The sequence below is a fragment of the Lynx canadensis genome, chromosome E2 (assembly GCF_007474595.2).
Source record: "Lynx canadensis isolate LIC74 chromosome E2, mLynCan4.pri.v2, whole genome shotgun sequence".
Taxonomy (NCBI): Eukaryota; Metazoa; Chordata; class Mammalia; order Carnivora; family Felidae; genus Lynx; species Lynx canadensis.
Window position 1 is genome coordinate 51,379,929 of NC_044317.1, and position 27,506 is coordinate 51,407,434.

General features: G+C 60.6%; 1 protein-coding gene across 4 annotated transcripts; it reads right to left on the minus strand.

Annotated features, from left to right (window-relative positions):
* Window positions 1–992: 992 nt before the first annotated feature.
* STRN4 (striatin 4) lies at window positions 993–27,484 on the minus strand. Of its 4 annotated transcripts, XM_030299876.1 has the most exons (19): window positions 27,186–27,257; window positions 20,617–20,734; window positions 19,668–19,771; window positions 19,067–19,140; window positions 17,958–18,036; window positions 14,952–15,149; window positions 12,926–13,067; window positions 9,565–9,724; window positions 8,877–9,011; window positions 8,417–8,532; window positions 6,693–6,868; window positions 6,567–6,614; window positions 6,135–6,256; window positions 4,769–4,939; window positions 4,470–4,610; window positions 3,930–4,028; window positions 3,731–3,817; window positions 2,192–2,427; window positions 993–1,959 (listed from the first exon to the last, which is right to left on the minus strand). In XM_030299876.1, the coding sequence occupies exons 2-18, from the start codon at window positions 20,623–20,625 to the stop codon at window positions 2,258–2,260; spliced, it is 2,031 nt and encodes a 676-aa protein (XP_030155736.1). In that variant the 5' UTR covers window positions 20,626–20,734; window positions 27,186–27,257; the 3' UTR covers window positions 993–1,959; window positions 2,192–2,257. The 4 variants fall into 4 exon arrangements, with proteins under 4 accessions (XP_030155736.1, XP_030155735.1, XP_030155734.1 ...); XM_030299875.1 differs by lacking the exon at window positions 20,617–20,734 and having other exon boundaries at window positions 8,417–8,511; window positions 8,877–8,990; window positions 27,186–27,484; XM_030299874.1 differs by lacking the exon at window positions 20,617–20,734 and having other exon boundaries at window positions 8,877–8,990; window positions 27,186–27,484.
* Between the last annotated feature and the right edge of the window lie 22 nt (window positions 27,485–27,506).

Sequence of the window (27,506 nt, forward strand, 5' to 3'; positions counted from 1 at the left end):
CTGGAGTGAAAACCCAAACCACCACCTGGGGAAGCTGCTCAGAGCCCAGAGGGATGAGGGGTGAACAAGGCCACGTGGAGCTCACAGTTAGGCTCCTGTCAGTGTCACCTGATGGCCATCTGCCAACCTGCATCCTTCTTCAAGCGTTCCTAGGGCCCCGACAGGAGCCAGGTCCTACTGTGGGCACTGGGGCACAGCCCTTGACAACCCAGGGGGTGGGCCTTAGCGTCAGGCACGTTGTACAGACCGTGCCGAGGGCCAGGGGTGTGCAGAGGGAGTCCCACAGGACTGGGTACAAATTCTGATGATCTTCTGGAGGCCCTGAGCAGCCCCCCGCCTGCACCCTGTTTTCTGTAACTTGGTCTAACGATCCCACTTTTGGAGGGTGTCGTGAGGACCCAGTGAAATAGCACGTGAGGAACTTGGTGTGGCATCTGGTTCCCACTGGGTGCGTAACTGACCACTTGGGTCTGACCACCTTGGTGAGGGGAAGGGACTCCTCAGGGCTCCTCCCCGCATGGCGGGAGCTCTCCCTTCACCCTCCATGGTGGCTGAGGCTCTAGTAAGCCCAGGCCCACGTGGGGAGGACAGGCGAGGTGGGGAGTTAAGTACTCAGGATGAGCCCTCTGGCCTCCTACCACCCATCACACATGGGGGCTGGGGGTGGGGAGGGGGAGTCTCAAGCTGTCACATCATGTCATGTTTCTCAGGGCTCTGCCCCCAGGCTGCTGCTGAGGCCCCTGGGGAAGGAGTGTGCTCAGGAACAGAAAGGAGGGGCCCGGGGAGATTCGGTCCTGTGCCCCCATTTCCGGCCCTCCACCCACAACCCGCCCAAACCCTGGGCCCCTCTCTGGCACCCCCCCCCCACCCTACCACAAAACCCCAACCCATCATCCCCTCCCTGAGCTCCACCCAGCCCAGGCAGAACCAATTACCCCTCTCCTGAAGTCCCTGGTCCCCTGAGCCCCCTCAACAGTCAGCACCGCCACCCATCTTACTCCAAAGGGTTTATTGAGACAAGTTTCACATCCAAGTCCAGGGCAGAGGGGACGGGGCTTATAAACAGGAACCTTGAAGGGGGCCCGAGGGCTCAGGGTGGAACCCAAAAAAAGAGTGAAATAAATAGAGGAAGAGAGTGGAGGGCCAGGAGAGGAGACACAGACTATCACACAGTGATAACAACATGGGTGGGGGCGGGGCTCCATTAAAATCCCATTTATTTATACAGATATACAGGGAGTTGTGGGGGACCAGGGGGACCCCCTCCAGCCTCCATGCCCCAGGGAGGGGTGAGAGAAGGCCATCTCTCCCCATGGGTGACCCCGTGGGGGCTGGGGGGTTGCCCTTGGAAGAGTGCTGGGGGAGGGAGGGGAGGGGTGGGCGCCTCCCCCGAGGGCATCACCTGATCCCCAGGCAGTTACTGGCCCTGGAGGCGCTGGGTAGTGTCTGGAAAGCTGTGTTGAGGGAACTGGAGGAGAGGGTGGTGGACTGGGGCTAGCTTCTGGGGTGGACCAGGCCGGGCGCTCCCCGCTGAGGAGGACCAGGGTCCAGCTGGTGCCACGGCTTCCCAGGGGACCCAGAGCGGGGGCGCCTGGGGCTCTTCCCGGCACAGCTACCACCCAGGTCTGGGAAGAAGGAGGGGGGATCGGGGGTTCAAAGAGAGAACCTGGCACCTTCTGGCGTCTTGGAAAAGCTGATCCCCAAGGACACCCAGCCCTGGCTGTGCTGCACCCAAGAAAGCAGCTCAGATACCAGGACTGGGTGTCCGGGTGCAGAGAGGAAACTCCTCGAGGACGTCCGGGAGGGTAAGTCCTGAAGGAGGCTGCCCCCCGGGATGCTTGGGGAAGAGGGGAGGCTGTGGGGGATGGCCTCCCAGGGAAAGGGGCATTAGCACCACCAGGTTCCAAGGCAGGCGGGAAGAGGCCGGGCCTCCGGGCCTCCGCCGAGGCTGGGAGCCGCCTGAGGGAGACAGAAGGGAGGGGAGACTGGAGCATGACACCCCGGGTACGAGAGGTCGGGCCACCTCCGTCCCCTCTCTCGACGCCCAGGGCTTTCCACCTTGGGAACGTGGCCCCCTCCTGAAGTGCCAGGCAAAGGGATACATCCGAGGTCCCTCCCGTCAGGGGTGAGGACGCAGAGGGTTTCTAGAAGCCCTCCCAAGACCAAGCCTCCCTCCTGTCCGGCCTCTCACCTCAGTCCCACCTGCCTGGCCCCGCTCCCCAGCCGAGGTGGAGGCCGGGGCGGGGCCAGGTGGGCATCATACGAAGACCTTGGCCAGGGCGTCGGCGCCTGCGCTGGCAATGAGGGCCTTGCTGGGGTGGCACGCGACAGCGTGGATGGCCTCCTCGTGCTTCTTGCGGTGGGCCGTGATCTCCTGCACGCACGTTTTGTTGTCCAGGCTCCACAGACGCAGGGAGCAGTCATGGCCTGCGCAGGTGTGGGAGCAGAGAGCACTGTCCCCCAGCAGGTACCCCGGCTTCCCCGAACCTCCCCCACTGGAGGAGCCTCAACAATGGGGGGGGTGTCTCCATCCTCTTGTCCCCCACCTCTGCCGGCCACCTCCTGACGCCCAGCCCAAAGGAGAATGCTTTTATCCCAGCTGGCCGTCCACCCATTAGTTACCAAGTGTTCACCGGGCACCTGCGTACCAGGCCCCGGGGACACAGTGAACGTCCTGGGCAAAGCTGCCCACCCAGTGCTGTTGACATTTCCAACGTGGCCCCCGGTAAATGAGAAAACAGGAGGAGCAATGCCAGGCGGACAGCAGCACCGGCACAAGCTGGTCACCGTGATGACAGAAGGGCCACGGGGGTATGCGGAGGAACAGCAGGGGTGGCCAGGGGACGGGCAGGAGGCGGGTACGGCTGCAGCAGCCTGAGCAGGAGCATGGAGAGGAGGCCAGAGAGGGTGGAGCGGACAGGGCCGGGCCCTGGGGCAAGAGCCCCCTTCAGAGACGGCCCAAATTCTGCGTCCGAAGGACCAGGCTGGCTGTGGCGGAGGCTGGCTCGATGTGTCCCTTATATACGGAGGACCTGGGCCCTGTCCCAAATCCTCTCTGCCCTGGGCTTGACCTCCCTGACACCCCCTCTACCGGCACCTGCAGGCACAGCTGCTACCGTCACCAGGCAAAGACCCAGCCACGATGGGACCAGGCCCGTCCACGTGCTCTCCCACGCCCTCTGTGTGCTCGCTTGCAACCTCCCACATACTCTGACAGTGGGGAGCAGAGGTGAGCGGAAGGAGGCCCCTCGCCCATGGCACTCCTAACGGCCCGGCACACGCTTCACCTCCCTTCCCCGCCTGCCCACGTCGCGCCTCATCCTTCTGAGGCACAGCCCCGTGGTGGCCGGGCCCCAGTGCCCTTATCCACGGAGCACGTGGCTCCAAATGTTAACAATCCTGTGGGGACTGAGAGCCAGACACACTCGGACTTGTTCCTGCAGCCAACCCACCATGCTCGACCAAATCACGGAACCTCCACGAGCCCGTTTCCGCATCTGCACACGGGTATGACATACCCTTCCGACAGCGTGATCTGGATGAAGCGGGAAGACGCACGCAAAAGCTTCCGGTGGGCTGAGCGTGCGCGGTCTCTGCCGGGAGGCTCCCTGCCCCTGCCTCCCTGCGGGAGGGGGCCCCAGAATACGCCCTCGTGACCAGTGCCCGCGTCTCTTCCTCTTCGGCTCCCACACACCCTTGCTCCTTAGGAGCCAGGAGAGCCCCGACTTACTTCCCGACATCAGGAACACGCCGTTGGGGTCCACGGCTAGGCAGGTGACCGCGTCCAGGTGGGCAACCATAGAGTGCACGGATTTCCCTAAGAGGAGAGAGGGTGGGCGGCAGGTTACTTTCCCTTGGCGGGGAAGGTCAAGGGCCCGACGGGACACCGTGAGCACGAGTGAGCGGGGACCAGGAAGGCTGGGCCTCACCTGTCCGGCTGTCCAGGAAGCGGATGCCTCTGTCGTCGTGGGCGGTGATGGTGAGGGGCTGGTTTGGGTGACTCACCACCTGGTTGATCTGGGTTGGGCCTGGAAGGAGAGGAGGAGAGGGAAGGATGTCGGGGAAATCAGGGAGACCAGGACAAAGACCAGAGGAAGAGAACCACGGCTCCACGGCCCTGCTGTCTGCTCAGCTGGCCGGGGGCCTGGGCTCCCAGGCCTCTCCCTTCCCTGGGCCACAGTGCTTCAGCCGTAAGACGCCTGGGGTGCCACAGGATGGGTACGAGCCACCCATAAGGGCCATGCATTCTGCCAAGAGGCTTGGCGGGCGAGTTCCTGATGATCTCTGTCCCCTCAGCCCTCCCGAGAGCCAGGCAGCTGCTGGGACCTTATCTCCTTCCTACCCAGAGCCCCCGAGGGGGTAGGGGAGACATCTTCTGCTGATGAGACACCGGCTCAGCAGAGCCACAGGAGGAACCGGGGCCCTGGAGGCATTCAGATACCAGCCCCTGTCCCTGAGGCCCCTCTTACCACTGTTCCCCCGGGATTCCAACGAGAGGAGGGCACTGCCAGCCTCCAGGTCGTACAAGACGGTGTCGCCAGAGCGGAAGGAGGCCACGATGTGGGCGGGCTCGGTGCTGGTGAAGGCCACTGAGGTGGGGATCCCATGATCTGAGGGCACAGGGAAGGGAGGGCTGCTTAACAGACCTGGTCCTGCCCTGGGGCTGCGGGACGGGACTTGGGAAGCCTGGGCCCCTCGTGGGGAGGCATGTTCCTCTGTGACGTGTTCCCACGCCCACCCCGCGCCCAGCCCTGCTCCCCCGACTCACCGCTGGCTGTGAGGAAGGTACAGAGGCAGGTTGGGCTGCTGCTGCTCGGGTCCCAGATGCGGATGGTGCCGTCAGCAGAGCAGGAGGCCAGGCGCTGGGAGGTGGGGCTGAAGGCTAGGCCCCATACAGCGTCCCCGTGGCCCTCCAGCACGTGGCTCAGCACACTCGGGTCTAGACCCAGCGGAGGAAGGAAACAAGCTAGGTCAGGGCCAGCGGCCCCACCCCAGACAGCTCCAGGGCACCGACCCCTGCTGAGAGCCAGGCTGCCCGGCTTAGCCGCCCATTCACCCAGCTCTACCCAGACTCCTCCTGCCCTCGGAGCCGTCACCGCTGGAACCCGCCGCAGCGGCCACGCACACTCTGACCACTGGCTCTGAACAGAAGCTCCAGAGGGCAGGGATTCCCTTGCCACACCCGCAGGGCCCACCATAGTGCCTGGCACAGAATGAGCGCTCAATACACAAGTTTTAGGACTTGGTGAAGGGGAACAATGGTGAAGGAGCATTGGTCCTCCTTGGTGAAGGAACAATGGTGGCTCTGTGGCCCCAAGACCCTCTGCAGCTTGGGACTCGTGAGTCGTGCCCCACTCTGCCTGCCCTGGCTCCTCGCCCCCAGGGCACAAGCCCTGCCCAGTCTCTCTAAAGCCCTCTGATCCTTCCCACCTCTGCCTCCCCCGTCACTCAAGTCCACACGGCGTGCTCTGGTCAGGCCCTGCTGACCCCCAACGCGTGGCAGCTCGCATGGCCCAGAGCACAGACTACCTGGGACTGACCCTTGACCTTTTACGGGGTGGGACTGTTCTTGGGAAGACACAGACCTCTAAACTCTACCACCACAAAGCAGTAAAGAGCCACGCGTGCGACCAAGAAAGTTATCGGAAGAGGCATCAGAAGGAGGGGGACGTACAATAAATAGCAGTGCGGTCACTTTTCCACTTAACTCTTAAAGGGGTGCCAAGGATCAAGTGCAGACTTCCTACAGCCTGGCCCAACTAACTTGTCCCCTGTCACCTGCTCCACTTCTCACCGACTGCCTGCACTCGGCCACAGGAAGACACCGGCAGGGCCTACCAAGCCCCTGCATGGGCCGGTCCCCGGCCCCGGTGTGGATTCCGAGTCCGCTCACCCGCCAGCTCCTCTAGGAAGCGGCCCCCCAACGCCACCGCTTTCCTGCCTCGGCCCATCTGACCCCCGTCACAGGCTGAACACGAGGCTCCAGGCTCACCCGGGCTGGGGGCACACGGTGCGCCCCCCGCCCCCCCGCCGCCCCCCGGGCCCCGCATCGCTAGGCACGGGTGGGCACTGAGGGAACGAAGAGGCTCCGGTGGACAAGGGGGGTGGGAGCCAGAGGAGGGAGCCGTCCTCACCGTAGCCGTCATAGGGGTCCACGTTGAGGTCCGGAATCTTCCAGCTGTGGATGCGGGCGTCGGCCCCGCCGCTGTAGCAGTACTCGCTGTTGCTGCCCATGGCTACTGCCAACACAGGGCCCCTGAAAGGTACGAAAGTGGCGAAGGAGAAATGAAAAACTCAGCCTCAGCCCTCCTCCGGCCCCCTCCATGGGATCTTGAGGTCCTCTGCTAGATTTTTCGAGGACGGCCAAAAGGAATCCGGCCTCCGGGGCTCCGGGGCTCCGGTGGTGCCCCCGGACCGGCCTGCCCCTAGCTCCCCACACCCATCTCCTCCTCCGAAGGCTGCGCCCAGAACCGGCCGTGGGAGCACCGTGTCTGCAGAGCACGGGGAGCAAGGGGGTGTGTGTGCAAAGGGCCGGGGCCAGACCGCCTGTGGGGGCGCTTCCCCACCTGTGAGCCCGGAAGGCGTGGATAGGCTCCACATCCAGCGCGGCGTTCCTGGGGGAGGCAGAGGAGCCGGATGTCACCGAGAGCCCCTCCCCTCCGCTCCCGCCAACCCGGGGTTGCCGCCCTCACTTCTTGGCCGTGACAGCTTTCTGCAGGTTCCAGAGCTTGAGCGTGCCGTCCTCAGAGGCGGTGAGCAGGGCGGCCTGGCTGTGGTGGAAAGCCAGGGAGCGCACGCCGTCGTAGTGTGAGCGCAGGGTGAACTTGGGGTTCCACGTCTTCTTAAAGGCATCTTTGCTGTCAGAGAGCTGGGGTAGGGGGAGGTGCCTCAGCGTCCCCACGGTCCCGCAGACACGGACTGACATCCAGGAGGCCAAGGACCGGTCCCTTCCCCACCCAGACCCACAGAGGGGGCTTCCGGAAAGCAGTCAAGTCAGTTTGCCCCGCGCTGCCAGGTCCCTGAACTCTGAGTACCCGAGCAGCCTGACCGCCTCTGTGGGGGTCAGTGTGGCTTTCCTAAGGTGTCAAGAGAGCAGGACTTACCCAGATCAGGGGAGGGGACTGAGGGAGGACACTGCATGAACAAAGTCCCTGAGGCTGCAGGCCAGACCTAGAGCCTGAGGGGAGGCCTGGGTTGTAGAAAGCAAGGGAGAGAGTGGCAGGAGCTGGGGCTGGAGCCACTTCTAGGAACCCGTATCTCATCCTAAGTGAAACAGGGAGCCATGGAAGGGTTTACAGCAGGGAAATGACACGGATTGGATGTAGGAAGATACGAGTGGCTGCAGGGGCCAAGGGGCCCTGAGAGAAGCCTCTCAGGCAAAGAGAGGGCACAGAGACCACATGCTGGGGAGCAGAAATGGGGACAGGTATGCACAGAAGGGAGAGACTGGGGAGCAGAATCAACAGGTTGCTGGGGGAGTCCCAGAGACCCTGCAGGTGCCCTGGTGGATGGTGGTGTCACTCTCTGAGCGGGGGACCCAGGGGCAGCCCATCGGGAAGGAGGATGAGCAGACTGTCAGGCGAGATGCCATGTCCTGCCCCAACACGGGCTCCACAGCTGATAAAGCCCTCGGTCTGGGCTCTATCCCCAAAGGTCCCCACCGCAGCTGTCACCAATGCCCTCGTACTTTAGGGCCAGAGGCTCCGCCACTGTGTGGTTACCCCCTCACAGGCACACACGCCTGCTCGAAGCCTCTACTTCGGCCCCCCTTCCTGGCATCTCACAGCAGGGCCCACAACCCTGCTGGGGAACCAACCGCTCGAGATCCTGCTAAAAGCTGTGGTGAACGTTCCTGGGGGAAATGTGCACGTGCACCCGATGCAGAGACCAGAGGGCCAGAGGCCCATCTGTGGGTCTGGGGCTCCAAACACCGGCCCTAAAGGCCTCCCTGGCACCCCGGCCCACCTGCCTACCAGGCCCCATCCACGCCTGGTTTTTTGGTTTCTGGCTGTCAAGTTCAGCTCAATTCCTATCTCCTACTCAAGTCCGCTTCCCCACGCTGTGCCAACCCAGAGCCCCCTTCCCCTTCTGATGCCGTCCTGCCCTGCCGCCAGCCCATCCGGGGCCTGGATGTGAGGGGCACGTAGGCCAGGGGTGGGAGGGAGCACTGCGTACAGGAGATGGCAGGGGCCGAGGTGTCTTCCAGACCCTGTGCCTCGGCGACCCTGTCAAGCCCCGTGCCGAGTACATGTCCGCACCCCTCTGTACAACAGGTGAGCTGCCGAATGACCTCACAGCGTCCTCCCGCTAAGGGACCCAGCGCAGGCCAGGCACCCGGTCAGAGCTCAGCAAGAGTGGGCACAGTGCGGGATGCCCAATGAGGGCCTGTGGGGGGTAGGGCACCCCAAGAACTTACATCACAGCTGAGGTCGTTGTCGTTGGTGACGGTGAGATCTGCCAAGTCCCCCAGGCTCACCTCCCCGCCCCCGATAGTGTCCATGATGAAAACGTCTGAGGAGAAGCCAAAGGAACCTGGTAGGGGGAGGGGAGGGAAGGGGCGGAGAGGGGCAGGGAGAGAGAAAGAAAGACAGAAAGAGGCAGAGGGGGAGATAAGGAGTCAGAAAGAGACAGGGAGAGGACGAGATCAAGAATCACAGCTGGAAAGAAAGAGACAGGAAGAGACAGACAGACAGACAGGGCAGGACAGACAAAAAAAGAGGGAGACAGACAGACAGACAAACTTTTGGGACAGGGAGGCTGCAGACTAGAGGCCAGGCTTCGACCCTGAGGACATAGAAGCCCTGGGCTTAGCTCTGCAGCCCCCCTCTGCTATGGACCCCAGGGGACTGGGCCCGGGGGGGGGAGGGGCCGCTTACCTTCGTGTGGCCGGGGCTGGGGTGTACCAGGAGGGGGACCGGTCACTTTAGGGGGCAGCCCATCCACATCCCGAAGGTCGGCCAAAATTCCCTGGAGTTTGACCCGCCGGCTTTCTGCAGGGACAAAGCACGGGGCTGGAGCCCGTGTTCCGGTTCACCTTAGCCACCGGAGGCCTCTCCTGCCAACGTGAGGTAGCCGGAAAGTCCTGACCAGGGAGCTCCAGGGCTCGAAGTGGGAGTGGGGTCAGGTAGAGGAGGCGCACTGAGCTAGGATGCTCTGTGGTGCCAGCCTTGCAGGGAACTCAGTCCCCGGCCATCCTGTGTGATGGCCGAGGGCCTCGTGGCTCGGGGTCACAGAACAGGAGAATGCAGCCCTGCCCTGACTGCCTCTGCCTGCCAGGTCCTCGTCCTGTTCCCTCCCCGAGGTCCAAGAACTAGACGCTTGCGCGGAGGGCCAGAGGCCCCGTTCCGGGAAGAGCTGGGCCCGCCTGCGTCCCCACAGGGATTTTCCAGGGAAGGGGTGAGGGCCCGGCCGCCACGGTGTGGGGCTCCTGCTCTCCTCGGCCACCCTCCTCTCAGGAAGCGTATCCGTCCGGTGGCGACCCTGGGGCAGGAAGCAGCTGTGGGCGGCCGCGTGTGCCCCTACCTCGCCTGGTGAGGACGGCTGGCCAGAAAACCCTCAGCTTACCCAACTCGTGGTGGGTCCCCTCTGCGGCACATCGTCGAGGGTCCGGAGAGCCCTCCCCATCCTCTCCCGAGCCCAAGAAATCGAACTCGTTGATGGCATCTTCAGAGTCATCCTCCTCGTCCTCGTCCTCCATTTCAGGCACCAGGGCCTTGGAGGGCAGCTGGGCATGGAGGAAACCAGACGGGTCAGGAGGCTCCCTCCCGCAGCGCGAGCCCAAGCCCAGGCCCGCCGCGCCTCCGGGAACCAGCTGGCCCTGCCTGAAAGTGTCCCACACCGGACACAGCTCCACCTCCCTCCCCTCGTGCCCTTCCCGGGGGCCGGGACGCGCTTTGGTGGCAGCGCTCCCCCTGCTGGCAGCCTTCAGGGGCCGAGGTGGCCCCACAGCTCCGAAGTCTCTTCCTCCTCCCGGCCACCCCACCCCTGCCCCCACCTGTGATCCCCTCACAGGCCCCACCCTCCCCTTCCGCAAGCCTGTATGGAGGGGGTGGGGAGAGGCAGACAGCAAAGGCCGCCGCAGGGCAGAGGGGAGAGACGTATGTGCCTACGTGTGTAAGCGAGTGTGCGGAGATGCACGATTCGAGTGGCACGGACGCGCGGGGGTGACGGTGGCAAAGGCTTATCGAACTCCGTGCCAGCCTCTACGCGCTCTTCAGCACACCAAGCGAGCTTCACCCGTGTGACTTCACAACCTTGTGAAGAGTTGGCATGGCTGTGCTTATTCCCATACTACAGATGAGGAACCCGAGGCTGAGCAGCGAAGCCCCGCATCCCAGGTCCCCGGTCCAAGCCGTTCTCGAGACGCTGAGGCGGCTCTGGACCGGAAGATCACCGAGGGTCCTCCGAGTCTCCCTTCCATCTCGCCGGGTGGGCTGAGGCTCCGTAGCGCGCGCCACCTTGGACCGAGAGCGCACAGCAACCGTCCCCCCGCCCGGAGGAGCAGGATGCCAGGCAGGCGAGGTCTTCCGCAGGGTCACGACCAAACCCTCTCGTGTTCCTCCCTCCGCAAGCTCGGACCCCATCCCAGACGTGGGACTTCGGAGCAGCACGGCGCCCGCATTTCCCCTCGCGGCCCGGCCTTCCACAGGGACACCCGCATCCGATCCTTCACCCTCCTGCGGTGCCCGCGTCACCACGTCGTACACAAAGTGCCGTCCAGGGGCTGTGTGCGCGCAACCCCCACGGCTGCCTGAAACGACTCAGGGGGGTTCCAGGATTTTCAACGACAGTTCGGGTCTCTCTCTGACTTCTGCTCTAGGTGCTGGTGTCAGAGCACACCCCGGCCCGGCACGGGGACTCTGGCGACCACCGGCCTCAAACACCACCCCTTTCGGGGAATCTTCTCCCTCCCAAGTGTCCCCGGACTGGACCGAGTCCGGGCACTCACAAGGCCAGCCTCAGTCAGACCGCAGGCTCCTCGAGGGTGTGGCTGACCCCCCCCCCCCGCCCCCACGCAGGCCCAGCACTCCAAGCCGGCACAGCAGGCTATGAACCCGTGGAGTCACAATCGCTCAGGCGTCCGTGAGGCGCCAGCCACTGGCCTGTGTGGGAGGACCAGAGGGACGGGACGCGGCGACCTCCTCCTCCTTCCCTCAAGGATTGGCCAGCGTGCCCAGAGAGGCCCCAGTGGGGCCAGGGCTCTGCAAAAGCATGGAAGCGTAAACAGGCGTTCTCCAGGGCCCACGACACAGGTGTCCCGTGCAGTTCTGTTCTGTCCACCGTGCCCAGCGCTGCGAATACTGCCACCACCGAGCACCGGGTGCGGCCAGTCCCAGCGTAGCCAAGGACTCCATAGGCACGAATTCACGTTAAAGAAATCCTCAACAACCCAGAGACAGAGACGGTGAGCCCCCGAAACTGCCGCTAAGACAAAGAGAATCACATGCCCGAAGGCACACAGCCAGGCCAGTGGCCGCTGCGGGAGCCTTAGAGGTCTTTGGAAGAACAGTCTGGTCACTAAAGGGTGACCTGGGTGAGAGAGCGGGCCCGGGGAGGCGCGAGACCCTTGTCTGATGAGCCTCCCCCGCAGGGCCCGCAGGACAAGTGCGGGGACGGACACAAAAGCCCGAGGGAGTGTAAGTCAGCGATGATCTCTGCTGGGAGGAGCAGAGAGGAGCGGGCAGGCCTCCCAGAGGAGGATGAGGTAAGAGCTGAAAAAGGAGTGAAAATCCCAAAAGGCACACGAGAGACCACGAACAAGATCAGAGGCCCCAGCCTCGGAGACATCCTGATTCTCCTGGAACCCAGCTCCAGCGTCCTGGCTCTGTGCGTTCCCCAAGCGCCTACGCTAGGCGGGACCCTGTGCTGAGCCGCACCGGGGACCCTGGAGACAGAGCTGTGGCAAGGACAGACGTGGTCCCACACAGACGTGGGGACACCAGACAGGGAGGACCCAGAGCGGTCCGGGTCCAGGTGGCTCCGACCCTGCCGAGGGAAGGGGAGGAAGGGCCGGTGAGAGGTCAGAGAAGGCGGCATGGAGGGGCGGCGGAGGAGGGGCGCTAAGGTGAGGCTGAAGGAGGCAGAGAAGGGCTCTGATGGGAAGGCCCCACACAGGCCCCCTTCGTGCAGCCCGCATGGCAGCACGTCCCTTGGCACAGGACTGCTTACCAGCCCCCTGCCGGCTGCCGGCTCCCCATGCCAGGGACCGGACCTCTCTCTCCATGTCGCCGCTGCTAGAGCAGAGCTAGGTCCGCACAGGCCCAAAGCGAGGTTTTTTTTTACTGGACAGGTGAGGTGAGCCCACATCATGCCTGGGGACGGTGCGACTGAAACGGCAGGAACACGGTGGCTCTGGCAGTCGAGGCGCAGGGGTCAAATGGGGCGAGGGCCATTATCTTGAAGCCAAGCTGAGATCTGGACTCTGGCCTGTGGGGGGTGCCCCTGGGCCTCGGTCTCGACGCAAGGGCAGGATGGATGCTCAAAACTACCAAGGCCCCCACGGATGCCCCAACCTGGCCCCGGGCTGACCGCAGCGGCCATCCACGCCGGGGGCTGGGTGCAGGGAAGAGAAGAGCGGGAGGACACCCGCTTGCGAGCACACTAAGTCCCCGCCTGGTAGTGCTCACAGTCTATCGAGAGAGAAGACAGAGAGCCACGTGGTGTGGGTGATGGAGGTCAGACTAGCCCAAGGGACAGAGCGCGCGGAGAGGGCAGCGTGTGGCTGGCCCAGTCTGGAGAGTTGAAGCCTCTCGGAGCTGAAGAAAGGATGGGAGGAGACGGGTGGGGGAAGACGAGGCCCTGATGGGTTACCGAGGCAGGGGCGTGGCCAGAGACACGGCCCCAAGAGCACCCAGGGGGGCACTGTGCCGCTGGCACACAAAGCAGGGGGGCCCTCCCGGGGGAGGGGATGGGGCGGGGAGCGCACCTTCACCCGCTGTTTCTTGTGCTGCACACTGTCCAACTCGTCGTCCTCGTCACTGTCCTCGTCCTCACAGCTCTGCAGGAAGGGGATCTGCTCCAGCACCGAGCCGCTCAGGCGCTCTTTGCCATCTTTGCCTGCCGCGTTCCTGCCCACGACAGGGGGGCAGGGGGGGCATTAGTCCCGCCAGGTGGCAAAGCTCAGAGGTGGCCAGAGCCTGGCCCCGGCGCTCAAGGGGGCTGAAACCACCATGATCACACACGGGGCTCCAATCGCAGCCTCTGACCAACAGACACTCACCCCACCCCGACACCTTCACGTGCCGGGTCAGGAGAGTGGGCCGAGGGAATGTCGCTGACTCAGCAGCCCCTGTTCCCACGGCCCGGGCAAACCACAGGCGCGGATCAGGCAAGCGGCAGACGCGCCGGGCGGGAAAGAGGAACCGGTCACTCTGAAAACGCCCGGGGCCCCGTGGGCGGCCCAGCCGTCAACGCACCTGCACCCTCCCGACTGACAGATGGCCTCCCATTTCCACTCCTGGCCAACCGTCTGATGCCTCCAAGCGGATAACGGGTTTTAACAAAAGGGTTATTTGCCCAAACCTGACTCCAGGGCAGAAAAGTGGGTGGAATTCAAAGTTCAGATAAACACAAACATCCTCCTTTATGGCCACGGGGCCAATGCTCCGGAGAGTTCCTGCCAACTGCCCAGGTCTACGGTCACTGCCCGGAGGACAGATCTTTCCTCTGGGCTGCCAAATCCGGCACCGCGTCCTGGCCGCATGGTGTGCGGCCTCCCAGCAGAGCATCTCTGGGGTTTCCTTCGGCAACACGGCTGCTCCGGCCCAGCCTCCTCGGCTGCTGCCTCTAGCCTGCCAACCCCGCCCGCATGCTGGTGAACTAGAGGGGAGTTCGGAGTCCAGCCCCCACCACCCCCACCCGATCTCCAGGCTGGCCATGCGTCACCTGCACTGGGGGCCGCCCGGCCGCAGACTCCGCCCGCCCTCGATGGCCCCCTTGACGCTCCTTCCACTCGTCTCCCCTGTCGCGGCTCCCGTTGCTTGGCCCGAACCCCAGAGCCACCCCCTGGTTTCCCTCCTCTCCTGACATCCACTCCTTCCAAAAGAAAACCCACGGAGAGGCTGGCCGCTTGGCGCGCCCTCCGCTTCTCGCCAGGACACCGCAGGAGGCTCCCAGCCGCACTCCCGCTCCTGCCCTCCAGCCCTTCCTCCTCGAAGCCGACCAGCACACCGGATTGTGTCACACCCCCGCTCGAAACCACGGGCTTCCCACAACCCGTAGAGAAGAATCCAAACTCCCTATCGTGGCCGGTACAGCCCCATTTCATCTCACTCCTGAGATTTCAACCTCACCACAGACCACAGCCCCACATGCTCACTCCCTGCAGCCACACAGGCCTGGCCGCGGGTTCCTCAACATGCCAAGTCTCGGGACCCTGACGGTCGCTGTTCCCGTGGGCGGCTTACTCCATCTCCTGCGGTTCTCTGCCCAGATGTCACCCCGTGAAGAGGCCCCCCGCCGCCCATTCAAAGCAGGGCCACTGCCTATCACTCTTCCTTCTTCCCCTTCTGCACAGCACTGAACGTCACCAAATGCTGAGGAACAACTACCAGTGAGACGATGAACAAGTGAGAGCTCCCCAGGGCGGTGGCCGTGTATTCTGCTCCCCACCGGGGGCTGGGGGTGCCACCCAGGCTCTGCCTTCAGCTGCTGCCCCACGTGCTGAGCGGTTTAAGGCCTGAGCCTCAGAAGAAGCGCCGTGCCGGACGTGAGCCGTGACGCGCATCGGCACGAAGATGACACCACGGGAGTATGTGCAGGGGGACCCAGAAGAGAATCCAGGGATCCCACAACGAAGGCACTGAAGGCTCTGGAGCAAACGGACCCACAATACCCGCCAGGAAGGAAGTGGCCACCAGAGCACCAGGGAGCACCATTGGCGTTTCTGACATCGGCCTTCATCAGGAGGGGACACAGAGGAACAGACCTGCCAGGCCTCATCAAGGGCTCACCTTTTGATCTGCTCTTCGATCTGTTTCACCAGCAGCGACTCACCCCCGCTGAGCCCCCCGGGGCCTGGCGTGGCCCTGGAGCCACCTTCGCTGGGCTCCACGGCCCCATTGAGCTCCAACGAGCGACCTAGTAGGGACCGCACACGTTTGGACCGCATGTCCAGGATGGTGTCCGTATAGCCCACCTCCTCCAGGTACCTGCAGGGAAACAGCACTGGCGTGGGTCAGGGGTCTCCTGCAAACTGGGACAGCCTTTTTGGAGAAGCAACTTAAGACGACACATCAGGGGGCGCCTGAGTGGCTCATTCGGTTAAGCGTCCAACCTCAGGTCAGGTCACGATCTCACGGTTCGTGGGTTCGAGCCCGGCCTTGGGCTCTGTGCTGACAGCCCGGAGCCTGGGGCCTGCTTCGGATTCTGTGTCTCCCTCTCTCTCTCTGCCCCTCTCCCACTCCCACTCTGTCTCTCAAAGATAAATAAATGTTAAGAAAAAAATAATAAAGACTACACACCGGTATTTTTTTAATTAAAAAAATTTTTAACGTTTATTTATTTTTGAGAGAGGCAGAGTGTGAGTGGGGGAGGGCAGAGAGAGGGAGACACAGAATCCAAAGCAGGTTCATTCTGAGCTGTCAGCACAGAGCCCGACGTGAGGCTCCAAACCCATGGACCGTGAGATCGTGACCTGAGCCAAAGTCGGATGCTCAACCGACTGAGCCCCTCAGGTGCCTCTACACCAGTATTTTAGATTTCCTTTTTTTTAGGTTTATTTTGAGAGAGAGGGAGAGAGAGAGAGAGATGGAACACACACATACAAGCAGGGGAGGGGCAGAGAGGGAGAGACAGAATCCCAAGCAGGCTCCACACCATCAGTGCAGAACCCTATGTGGGGCTCAAACTCAAGAACCGTGAGATCATGACCTGAGCCGAGATCAAGTGTCGGATGTTCAACGTACTGCACCACACAGGCGCCCCGGCACACCAGTATTTTAAATAAGCATACCCTGGCCCTGCTGTTTCGCTTTCAAGTCTATTTCCAGGAGAAGCCTTTATACACAGGCACAATGCAGCTACACAGATGCTTGCCAGGATGTTGTACATAAGAGCCAAAATGCAGGGGCCAAGCAACATGTGCACTGCAGAGGACCATGGCCGCAAATGACTGATGGGGACGCTAGGCAGAAAATAAAGGAGGCAGAGTGCCAAGACGGCCACGGTAAACGGTTTCACGAAATAAGTTACGTGATCCGTATAATTCAGTTTAAAAAAAAAAAAAAGTGTTGGGGCGCCTGGGTGGCTCAGTTAAGTGTCCTGACTTTGGCTCAGGCCAGGACCTCACGGTTCACGAGATCAAGCCATGAGTCAGGCTCTGAACTGACAGTGTGGAGCCTGCTTGGGATTCTCGGGCTCCCTCTCCCTGTGCCCCTCCGCTGCTCCATCTCTCTCTCTCCCTCTCTCCAAGTAAATAAATAAACGTTTTCTTAAAAAGTGTTAGGGGCGCCTGGGTGGCTCAGTCAGTTGAGCGTCCGACTTCGGCTCAGGTCATAATCTCACGGTTCGTGAATTCGAGTCCCGTGTCGGGCTCTGGGCTGACAGCTCGGAGCCTGGAGCCTGCTTCGGAGTCTGTGTCTCCCTCTCTCTGCCCTTCCCCTGCTCACACTCTGTGTCTCTCTCTCAAAAATAAACAAACAACAACAACAAAAGTGTTAATGTGTGCAAGAGTATAAGATCACACACAAACACATTTGAAGTATGCCCCCCCCGACAAGGCCTGGAAAGAGACAGACACACTAAACTCAACAGCAGTGACTTTCAACCTTCAGAACAAGGGTTTCGAGATGTGAAATAAACCTTTACAACTTACTCTACTCACTTCTACAAATTACTTTTTATTACTTCTGTAATTAAAAAAAATGGAAACTAGCTGGGACTAGTCTAAAAGTTAAAAATAGGGGGAAAATCAATCGTGGGTATCTGTGGCTTTAAAAGATACAAGAGTCCCTCGCTGGTCCTCTGGTGGCTCCTCAAGAAGCCTTTTATGTTCACCATGACCTTGTCCCTTGGGGACCCCCGAGACTGCCCCTCACACACTGGAGCACACCTGCCTTCACCTGCCGTGTCATCTAGAGTGCCTGCCTGTGTCCGAGGTCCCCTCTACCCCTGCAGGGGAGAGGCAGGGAAGAACAGCGGTGAAGAAGCTGGGCTCTGGGGGTGGACCCCCAAGATCACCTCTCGGACCCTCCACTTGACAGCGCTGTCATCTTATGCAAACACACGCCCTCTCCGCACCCATGCCGTTAGGGGAACTCTAGGAGCCTACCGCACAGGAAGTCTCGCGAGGAATCAACGTGAGCGCGACATTCAGCACAGCGCCAGGCACAGAACAGGCGCCCGGCAGGTGCTGCGTGTTACAACCATTCTGCTGTGACTGCCTGCACACACTGGAAGCTAGCAATGTGCTTCCAGATATTTAGCTTAAGGAAATCAGGGACATGGGGCGCCTGGGTGGCACAGCCGGTTAGGCATCCGACTCTGTTTCGGCTCAGGTCATGATCTCACAGTCCATGAGTTCGAGCCCTGCATCGGGTTCTGCTCTGACAGATTGGGATCCTCTCTCTCTCCTCCTCTCTCTCTGTCTCTCCTATGCTCTCTTTCTCTCTCTCTCAAAATAAAGAAACCTAAAAAAAAGTCACTTCTTCAAATGACAAAAATAAAAAAACACAAACCTCTTTAATAACACAATACCCCCTTTTTTAAAAGCCAGAGGCCTCTGGGGTCACTTCTCAAGAGCAAAGGTGCCCCATGTCTGCCTCCTGCAGGCAAGTCCTCCCTCCAGGCCAGCCTCCACCCACAGCATGACAGGCCAGCAAGGATCCAGCAAGGACAGTTCGATGTCCTCCAACCACCCGGCGGGCACAGGAAGGACTGTGGAGTCTTCAAGTTGATCTCCCAAGCCAAACACGTGCCTCTGCCTACCCCAGCCCGGCACCCCTGCCCTGCACACTCACTGTCGGAGAAGCTGGCGCCCCTCCTTCCACACCAGCGGGCTGTTCTCCAGGGTGACCGACTCCATGGGGCCATTGGAAACTGGAGAGTGGAGACAAAGGAGGCAGGTTGTCTTGGGGTGCTGCCACGTACCCATCACCTCCTCCCCCTTCCTCATCCTCAAGCCCTAAAGAGTCACTATCAGGTCACTGTCACAGGTCCTACTGAGTCCCTACCTGACGGCGTTGGAAACCTACTACCCTCTCCCCTCCACGCCCTCTACTCTCCTTGTTATTTTCCTACACGGGAATCCGATCCTGTTCGGAGAGCGTATATAGAGCAGGCTCTGTACTTCAAATCCGGTTCTGCCTTGTTCCGGCTGTGTGCCACTGAGCAGGCTGCTTTACATCTCTGAGCCTCAGTTTCCTCTTCTGAGAAAATCAGTTAATAACGGTAGCACCTACCTCTCGGGATCCTTATGAGGATTAAATGAGACCGTCTGTTTATTTTATTAACTACTCACTCGGCATCAACCAGGCTCCTGACTGGGCACCTGGGTGACATCAGTGACCAAGACCCCTGCCCTGTGGAGCTCCTGTCCTGGTAGCAGGGGTCTGACATAAATAACAGCATCGCCGTTCACGCGGCACTGAAGGCCTTGCTGGGTCGCCCAGCTGGTCGCCTCCACTACCCCCACACCACTTGTTCCAGTCTCACCCAGTAACTCCCTGTCCCCTAACATACCCTCCTGCACATCGTCGTGCTCCTGTGCACGCGTCCCTCTCCCTGGCACACCGGCCCTCCTTACCTGTTGGTGAACAGAGCCCTCTTCCAGGGAGCTTAGAACATTAGGGACGCTGTCTGTCGGTTTCACGGAGGGATGGCAGGCAGGACAGGCCTTCCTCACTCTCCACCTCGCTATCCACCACCCTCCCCACTCTGGGGCCCTGCAGAGCAGCCCACGAAGAGGGGCGCTGAGAGTGAGGTGCAAGCCCTCCCCAGCCCCCCACTCGGCCAAGGCTGCTTCCTGTGGAGCGAAGTAAGAAAGAGGCGACCCCACTCTGCGCACAACGTCACGTTCAGGGTTGTTGGGAACGGGGGGCGCAAGGAGGGTGGATCTGACGCTGGGTACCTTGTTCTGCCAGTTCTGGCTTCTTCTCCCCCTGGTTCAGGTCTGTCCCGAACTTCAACTTGTGATACTTGGCCCTAAAAGAGCAAAACGATTCCTGGAGGACAGATGCAGAGGAGCGGACTGGGCCAGCACTCACCTCAGGCGCCCCAGATTCCAGGGGCCCCCCAGCCCACTCTCCTACCGCCCCCACCCCGGCCTTCAGGAAGCAGCGCTGGGGGGAGAGGCACCACACGTGGCGTTGAGAGGGACCCACTCTTTGGAGTCAGGCAGACTGGGGAGCTACCCCGGCTCCAGGAGACCCCGAAGAAGTCCTCACCCTCTGGAAGCCTCACCTGGACCCATTAGGCGGGAGGAAGGGGAACGAGGCGGTGAGCATTCGGCAGGGGCCGCCGCCACTATGAAAACTGTTAGCAGCCGTTATCCTGAACTCCACCTACGGCGCCCTCTTCCGTCCCCCCCACTGGAACCACACGGCGGTGGGCGACGGGGAAGAGAATGCCAGGCTCCAAACCTCCCTCAGCCGGAAGGCATGCGGCCGGCCTCCTGAGCCTCCGTCCGGGCCTGACTTCAGAAGGCAGCATTCCAGGGCAGCAGGGCTCACCTTTCCTGCTTCAGGGCGTACTCCAACATCTTGATCCGTCGCACCAGGTCTGTCTTGAGGTTCTCTTGCCCTTTCCTTTCTCCCTGGAGGAAGGCTACCTGAGCCTGGAGGGATAGGAGGGAACGGGAAGGCAGCAGGGCTCAGGCTCACTGATGTGCGTCCCTCGCTCACGCAGGGACAGTCAGCGCCAGCCCCTACCCCCACAATGACATGCAGCAGCCACTTCCTCAGGCGTGAAGGCCCCGAGCCAGGGTTCAATGGAGCAGCGACAGGGCATGCTGGATCTGTTTCCAGAGTCCCCTGCCATGTGACCCACCGTGAAAGAGCTGAGGAGGAGTCTTTAACCCTTGCAATTAAAACGGGGCCAGCTCGGGCCTAACGTGGCCCCTGGCTTTTGGGGAGAAGCCGGACCGGGGACGAAGGCGGGGGAGGTAGGCATGAGGAGCCCTGGGCTCCTTCTCCCCCACCCTAAGGCAGGTGCTGTCCCCTACAGTGCTGGTGGAGGTGGCGTCTCACTATTTCTACCAGAGCATCTGTCTCTGGGAGGCGTAGGAAGCTACTTCTGGAGCTTAGGGACAAGAGTGGGTGGCTCAGCTCAGCTCCCGCTCCAATGCAAAAGCTTTACCACCCAACCCCCACCGTGGGGACCACGCGCCCCACCGGAGTCTGCCCAGGGTGAGCGAGACATGCCACAGACATGACCCAGGGCCCCTGCCAACCACTTCACACCGTCTGCTGGCATGGGCTACCCCAGTCTGCTCTGGTCTGTCAACAGGTCTTTTGGAGACACTGGGCCAACGGCCTTCGAGGCAGGATCCTGGCCCCTGACCATGTTCCAGAAGTCCTGTGCCAAAGCCCTGAGAGCAGGGCTCAACCCTGGCTTCTCCCCAAGTGCTCCACTGTGACAGGCTGGGACAGCCTGAGCTCCAGGCCGGGCTCGGCCACTTACTTGCTGCATGATCTTAGGCAGGTCACCGGCCTTCTCTGAGCCTCCATTTCCCCTTCTAGAAAATGGGGCTCACGAGAGTGCCTGCCCCTCATGTGTTAAGTTCTTCTCAGTCCGAGGCCTAGCACAGAAGAAGGGCTAATAAATGCCAGCTCCTACCTATTATTTTTATTCTCCCTGTCCGTTCTTCCGCAACGCTGAAATGGGCCCAGCTCCTTAAGGGAGTGAAGAGCCCTCTGAGACCCAAGCCCCATTGAGCGGAGAGGTCTGTGGCTTACAGGCCTCCTGCCCCACAGGCGGCTGCGTCGTCTTCGCAGCCGTTCCCCAAACACCACGTGCTTGCTGGAGGACTTCGGTGACTCCACCAGAAGCCCCGGGTCTGGCCACAGACCCCTCTTCCAGGCCATGACCATTCTCAAAGCCCTGCTCCAGGACTGTAAGTTTCAGTAGCCTCTCGGATGCCCGCCCCTCACGGCTCTCCCTCTCCTTGGGGCTCCAAGGGCCATGACCTATCTGCCCTGTGCACTTGGCAGTGCAGCACAGCCTGTGCCCACAAGCCAACTATCGCCTCTGTCGTGCTCCAGGGACCAGGTCTTTCCCTCAGGTTAGCTGAGAACCGAGCAGGTGCTAAGTAATGCCTGGCACTGGCTGAGAACCAGGGAAACAGGCACGCTCATATTCCGCTGGTGGGGTCATAAATCGACGCACCCTTCCTGGAGGGCAATTTGGCCATGTTTATAAAAATGTCAAACGCACATTCCCTTTGTCCTGACAGGTCCACTTCCAGGGATGTAGCTAGCCTACAGCTATAAGTGCAACGTAGGCTTCTTTTTGAGAGAATAAAAAAGGATATATGTGCATTGACATAAAACAAAGGTTTCACGTGTTCACCCGTTGACACCAATACTTACTGAGCTCCAACTAAGTATCAGATACAGCTACAGACAGAGAACAGCACTAAACAAGATGAGACGTGTGTTACAGAGGGGAGGGGACAAATAACAGACAGATCGCCGTACGTCACCAGGTACACTATGGGGGGAAAAAATCCTCCGTCCATTGAAGGAATGGGACTCCCCACCCCGCCCCTGTGAACACTGTTTTCGCTCTACGTTTTAAATTAACACAGGGGCGCCTGGGTGGCTCAGTCTATTGAGCATCCAACTCCGGCTCAGGTCATGATCTCACGGTTCATGGGTTTGGGCCCCACATCAGGCTCTGTGCTGACAGCTCAGAGCCCGGAGCCTGCTTCAGAGTCTGTGTCTCCCTCTCTCCACCCCTCCCCTGCTCACACTCTGTCTCTCTCAAAAATAAACAAACGTTAAATCAACACATACGTACGTAAATATCTAAGGCTAGACAGGCGGACTCTCGTGTGATCACCACCTTGGAAGTCTGAAACGTCTGTCCTTTGTGTATCTTCTCAGTCACCCAAGTCTACCCTGTCCCGTCTATTTTAGAAGGTGGGGGAGAGAGGTGGAGAAGAAAAGGTCGATCGCCAAACACAAGCTCTGAGTTACCTCCTCACCGTCCTCCCTACCCTCTGTGGCTTCCACAGCGAGTGTTCTGGTTCCCAGGGCCAGTACAGCCTGCTGAGAGCCTCCATTCATTCCAGCATCCAGCACCTGTGACAGCCTGTGACAGCCAGGTCCTGCATGAGGCATTTGTCTGAGTGGTTCCTGGCCCCACAGAGCTCTCAGTGCAGCACAGGAGACAGGCAGGAGCATCGACAACCAACACACGATTTGACTAGGGCCACGGTGAGGAAGCAAAGGGTGTTATGGGACAAGGGACACCCAACCCGTTTCTGGAGTCAAGATGCACAGTTCAGCCAAGACCCGAAGGCTGTCAGAAGTCAGCCAGGGGAGTAGAGTGGCTGCTGGAAGAGGGTAGAGACAAGATCTGTGCCCACAAGCCAACTGTCACCTCGGTCCTGCTCTAGGGACCAGGTCTCTCCCTCAGGTTAGCTGAGAACTGAGCACGTACATGCTAAGTAATGCCTGGACTGGCCAAGAACCGGGAGACAGGCACACTCGTATTCCGCCAGTGGGGTCATAAATTGAGGCCAGTGTGGCCACATCAGAATGTGCAACAGGGTTCACGAAGAAAGGCAGAGAGGCTTGTAGGCCCGAGAAAGGACCGCAGACCAAGTTAGGGTTCGAAGGTTGTCCTAAGAGCACAGGGGAAGCCATGGAAAGGTTTCAAACAAGGGAGAGATGGGATCAGTGCATGTTACAAAGATAATTCCAGCTATACTATGGAGAACTGATGGCCTGGGGGGAGGGGCATGCCCACACAACTGAAGGCCAGTCACAGGAGGCAGTCCCAGAAACGCCAGGGAGAAATGACAGTGGCTCAGACCAGATGGGGGTGCTGGGTTAGTGGATCTGAGGTGCTAAGGAGGCAGGACTGATGACACGGGTGACCTCAGTCTGTGGGGGGAGAAAGGGAAGTCAAGAACGTGCCAGACCCTCACACATGCTCAGCCTGGCCCCTGTATCTCCTTGTTACCACCACGTCAAGTCCCCATCTCCCTTCTCCTAATGATGGTGCAAGAACCTGGCTCAGCCCACTCTGCTCCGCTGTCCCTTCCCCAGTTCCTCTGGCAAAGGGAGGAGAGAGAGAACCACAAACATGTGGTTGAAGCCCCGAACCAACTCAACAGAATCCCATGGAAAGGGGAAGTGTCAGGGGCCAGTCCCTCCTACCTCTGAAAATGCCGGCAGCCCGTGCTGTCTGTCTGACCTGAGTGCCGTGGTAGGCTGGCAAGTAAGCCCAGGATCTGGAAGTTTCTCTACCCACCACATCCACCCACTGCCACTCCCTCTGGCCCGACTGTTAGAACACCCCCTCCCCCACCCCAGATCCGTTCCCAAACTCAGCTGCCACCTCTCCTGCGGCTGCTCCCCCCTTCCAGCCAGGCAGCGCGGGAAAGGCTTCCCGGGAGCCTCAGCATCTCAATCCTCCCAGGGGCTGGTGCTGGGCTTCCTGTCCCAGCCCCCAGTCCTGTGTGCTCCCCTTCTGGACCCACCTAGCCCTGTGTCTCCTGCACTCCACCTTCCCAAGCTGCACGGGCTCCTCCCAGGGAGGACGCCCCCCCCCCCATCTGTCGGAGCCCCTAGTGAGGCTGGAAGTGGGGAGCGGCCAGTTCCACACCTTCCCTGCTGCCACACTCACCACTACTCCCCCTCGCTGCTCCTAAGTGGGCATCCAGCTGAGGGTCCCCTGAGAGGTTTCTCCTGTCCTCAAGCAGCTCCCCTCCCCAGAGGTGCCATGGGTCGATAAGCGATAGGGTTTGTATGTGATCTCTCGTGCTTACTTTACCCTGAGTTGACTTACCCTAAATTCGCAACACACATTACCTACAAAACACAAATATTTGCGACTTCAACTTACGTTTTCATTAAAATATTTTATGCTTTCTTGAAACGATCACTGTGCTTCAAGCAGAGGCACCCCATCAAGTACCCAGCTTGCGTGTGAACGTGTACACGGTTCTCTGCAGCCTCCTGTGCACACCCGCCTCCTCTGTTAGCCTGGAAGTTTCTGAAGGGCAGGAACCGCGCTGCCTGCCTCTCAGAATCCCCCACCTGACAAAGTCCTGCGTATCGTCAGACCACATCTGTGCCACCTCCCTGCTCCAATCCTTGGGTACCTCCTGGCAGGACCACACGAGGGGCTGCCTCGTCTAGCGCACACTGATGCTCAGCAGGTCCTGTGCCAGGAGCAGCTGTAGCTCAGCTATTTGGAGAAAAGGCATTCAGGGCTCCTCGCAAAAGTCTGACACAGCACAGGCCTTAAAGGACCTCGCGGGAGGGAGAAGTCACACTTCTGTAAGCAAGCGGTAAGTATTCCGGGCACAGGTATGCAAAAAAAGGTGCTGCTATTGGGGGTGTGACCGCGGGGTAACCTGGCAGAACCCATCACCGTCTCATAAGCGTATCTATTCTATCATCCCATCCACCTGCCCTGCAAAGATAGTCACCGCCACCATTTCTGAAGGAAAAACTGGAAACAGGCTAAAATCTGTCCACAAGGTCATCTAAAGGAGGAATGGTGCAAACATCCAGCCCAATGTAGTTATCAAAAGTAACAAGAGAGCTCTCTGTGCCGATAGGAAAGGAACATCAAGACACAGAGACTGTGAAAAAAGTCACAAAATGATACACATAATAGACCTCGCATATCACACAGGGCAGAGCTGAACTACTTTTACAGCAGTAACAGTTTCAGGGGAGAGCAGGGAAGGGACAAGAGGGGGACTGTCCCCTCTCACTCGTAAGTACACACTTATATACGTGCATATACACACACGCAAACACTCCTGAGATCTGTGCGCTTTTATTAATGGGACGGAACGAACAGCAAACAAAAATACAAAGTAAGTTAACGCCGCAGCCTAGACCTGGGAGAGCCTAACTGGGTCCTGTTCGTGAGTTCCTGCCAAGAGCCACTGAGGGAGGGAATAAGCATAACTCTTCTCTCGTTCATCACAAATACGGGACAGCGGTAGGGTGGGTGCTGTAGGGTGCACCGGCTTGCGGTCCCAGAGACCAAAATGCAATCCCAGGTCTGCCTATGACTGTTTGGATGATCCTGAGGAGGCCACTGGGCTTCCTGGGAACAGTTTCCTCATCTGTACTGGACAGCAGAGAGGTACAGAGCATGTGCTTTTAAAAGCCCATAGACCAGCCCTTCTACCCACAGGCTGTGATCCTAGATCAATCACTGACTGTCCTAGAGCCTCCCTTTCCTTTTGGGATTCTTTTCTCAAATAGAGAATAGCAGGGTGGTGGGGGGAATGCTATTACTTACCCTTGCTGAACGCTGCAAGGATTAAACGATACCATGTCTCTAGCTAAAGTGCTTCATACAGGCCTGGCACCTCCTATGTGCTCACTAAACAGCGGCTGGCATCAGTTTCAGCAACAAGCTGAATGAGGGCAATGACACTGGCCCTGTCTACATAATGGGGTATTGAGATCTGATGAGAGATGTACGCTGGGGAAGAGCTCCGGAAACTGCGAATCGAACACAAAAGTGAGGGGTGCTTACATAAGGATTCCTCTCCCACCTCAGTGCCGAGCCCCAGCTACCACACAGCTAAGATCCCTCCCTAGGGGTGGGAGAATTGCGGAACGCTCTCTTTATTCTTCCTCTGGACAAAATTCTAATCAGTTATTTGGGTCCCCACATCAACTGGACAGGAAAACAGTGAGCCGGAAGGAGAGAGATGGGCTGCTAGAATTGGTACCAGCTCCTGCTAATTATACCCCAGCCCAGGAACCCTCAGAATCCTTGCTGCCCATCCCCGGATCCCTTCATATCCTCGCAACTCTGACGCCCCAGCTCTGCTCTGCGGAGCGCTCAGCAAGCGGACCCGCACTTCTCAAGGTCACGTAACCCAGGCCAATTCCTCAAGCTCTCCCAAACATCATCCCTGGGCACACTCCTCTCCCAAACTACTCCACAAACCATGGGGTCCTCTCCTGGAAACTTCCACAAACATATCTCCTCCCGGGGTCCTTCTAAGATGCTTCTTCTATGCTGTCTACCTGCTCTGCAAAATGCTCCCCCTGCCATCTTCCAGGTGCCCCTGGATTCCTCCTCCCTGTCCCCATCCAGGTCCCCTTATCTCCATGTTGGACGCCAGCGCACTCCAGTCCAGGGTTCTCCACCTGACATCTGCACACACCTCCCGTCTCAAATCCCCCCTCCTCCCGCCCCCTCCCCCACACCCACTCACTCCCAAAACTAGAGTTTCCGCTCCGCAGCTCTTCCATACAGGCTCCTAGGTCAAGTCCTGGCCCTGTCCATGCTTCTGCCCCGGGGACGCCTCCCTGCACTGTTCAGCCACACAGGCCAGGCCTCCCCAAAGTTCCCTCCTGAAAGGGAAGGGCACACATCTTCCTCCTGGACCCCTCGAGGCTCTCCTCTCATCCCGAGTCCTCATACAGCCGTCTTTTCGTTTCGCCTCCACCGTCCAAACAATCCGAAACACACCCCGTCCCAGGCTCCCTGACTTCCTCTTCCTACGCAGGCCGGTTCCCCGCTCGTTCCACTCTGGCCCTCAGCGGCTCCCACGTCCCCCCCGACCTCCGCTCTCTCCCCTCTAAACCCCATCAGGCTCCTCACCTGGTCGGGGACGGAGGTCGGAACCCCTGGGCACCCTTCGGGCTTCCGCTCACTCCCAACAAGAACCCCCCCCCAACTCCTCCCACCACCCTCCGCTGAGTTCTCCTGGGCTCCCCTCAGGGCCCGAGGCCCCTCTCCCGGGAACCCGTCTGCCGGTCCGCTCGCTCCCACTCCCGCTCGCAGCCGGGTCCGATGCCCTGCGCGCCTCCTCTCGGCCGGCCCCGGTCGGGCTCTCCCGCCCCCTCCCGCCTCGAGCCGCCGGGTGCCTCAGGAGCCCCCTCGGACGGCCCCTCTCTCGGTCTCCGGGCCGGTCGCGGTCCCCTCCCGCCCCCCCGGCCGTCCCGGCGGCCATTGCTCCAAGATGGCGGCGGCGGCGGCGGCGGGTGAGGCCGGGCCGGGCCGGGCGGGGGGTCGGGGGGTCCCGGGGCGGCGCTCACCTGCAGCTCGGCGCGCTCGGCCTCCCAGCGGGCCTTCTCCGCTTCGAAGCGCGCCCACTCGTGCTGGATAAAGTGCAGGATCCCGGGCAGGCTCAGGGGCTCGGGCCCCGCTGAAGGCCCCGGGCTGCCTCCGCCGCCGCCTCCCTTACCGGCCGGGCCGGGCCCCGGGGCAGCGGCAGAGGCCGGGGCCGCCCCCGTCGGGCCGGGGCCCGCGCCGGAGCCGAGCGGGCGGCAGGAGGAGGCGGCGGCGGCGACCGCGGCGGCCGCTCGCTCCTCCATCATGGAGGCCCCGGGGCCGGCCCGCGCGCCCGCTGTGCCTCG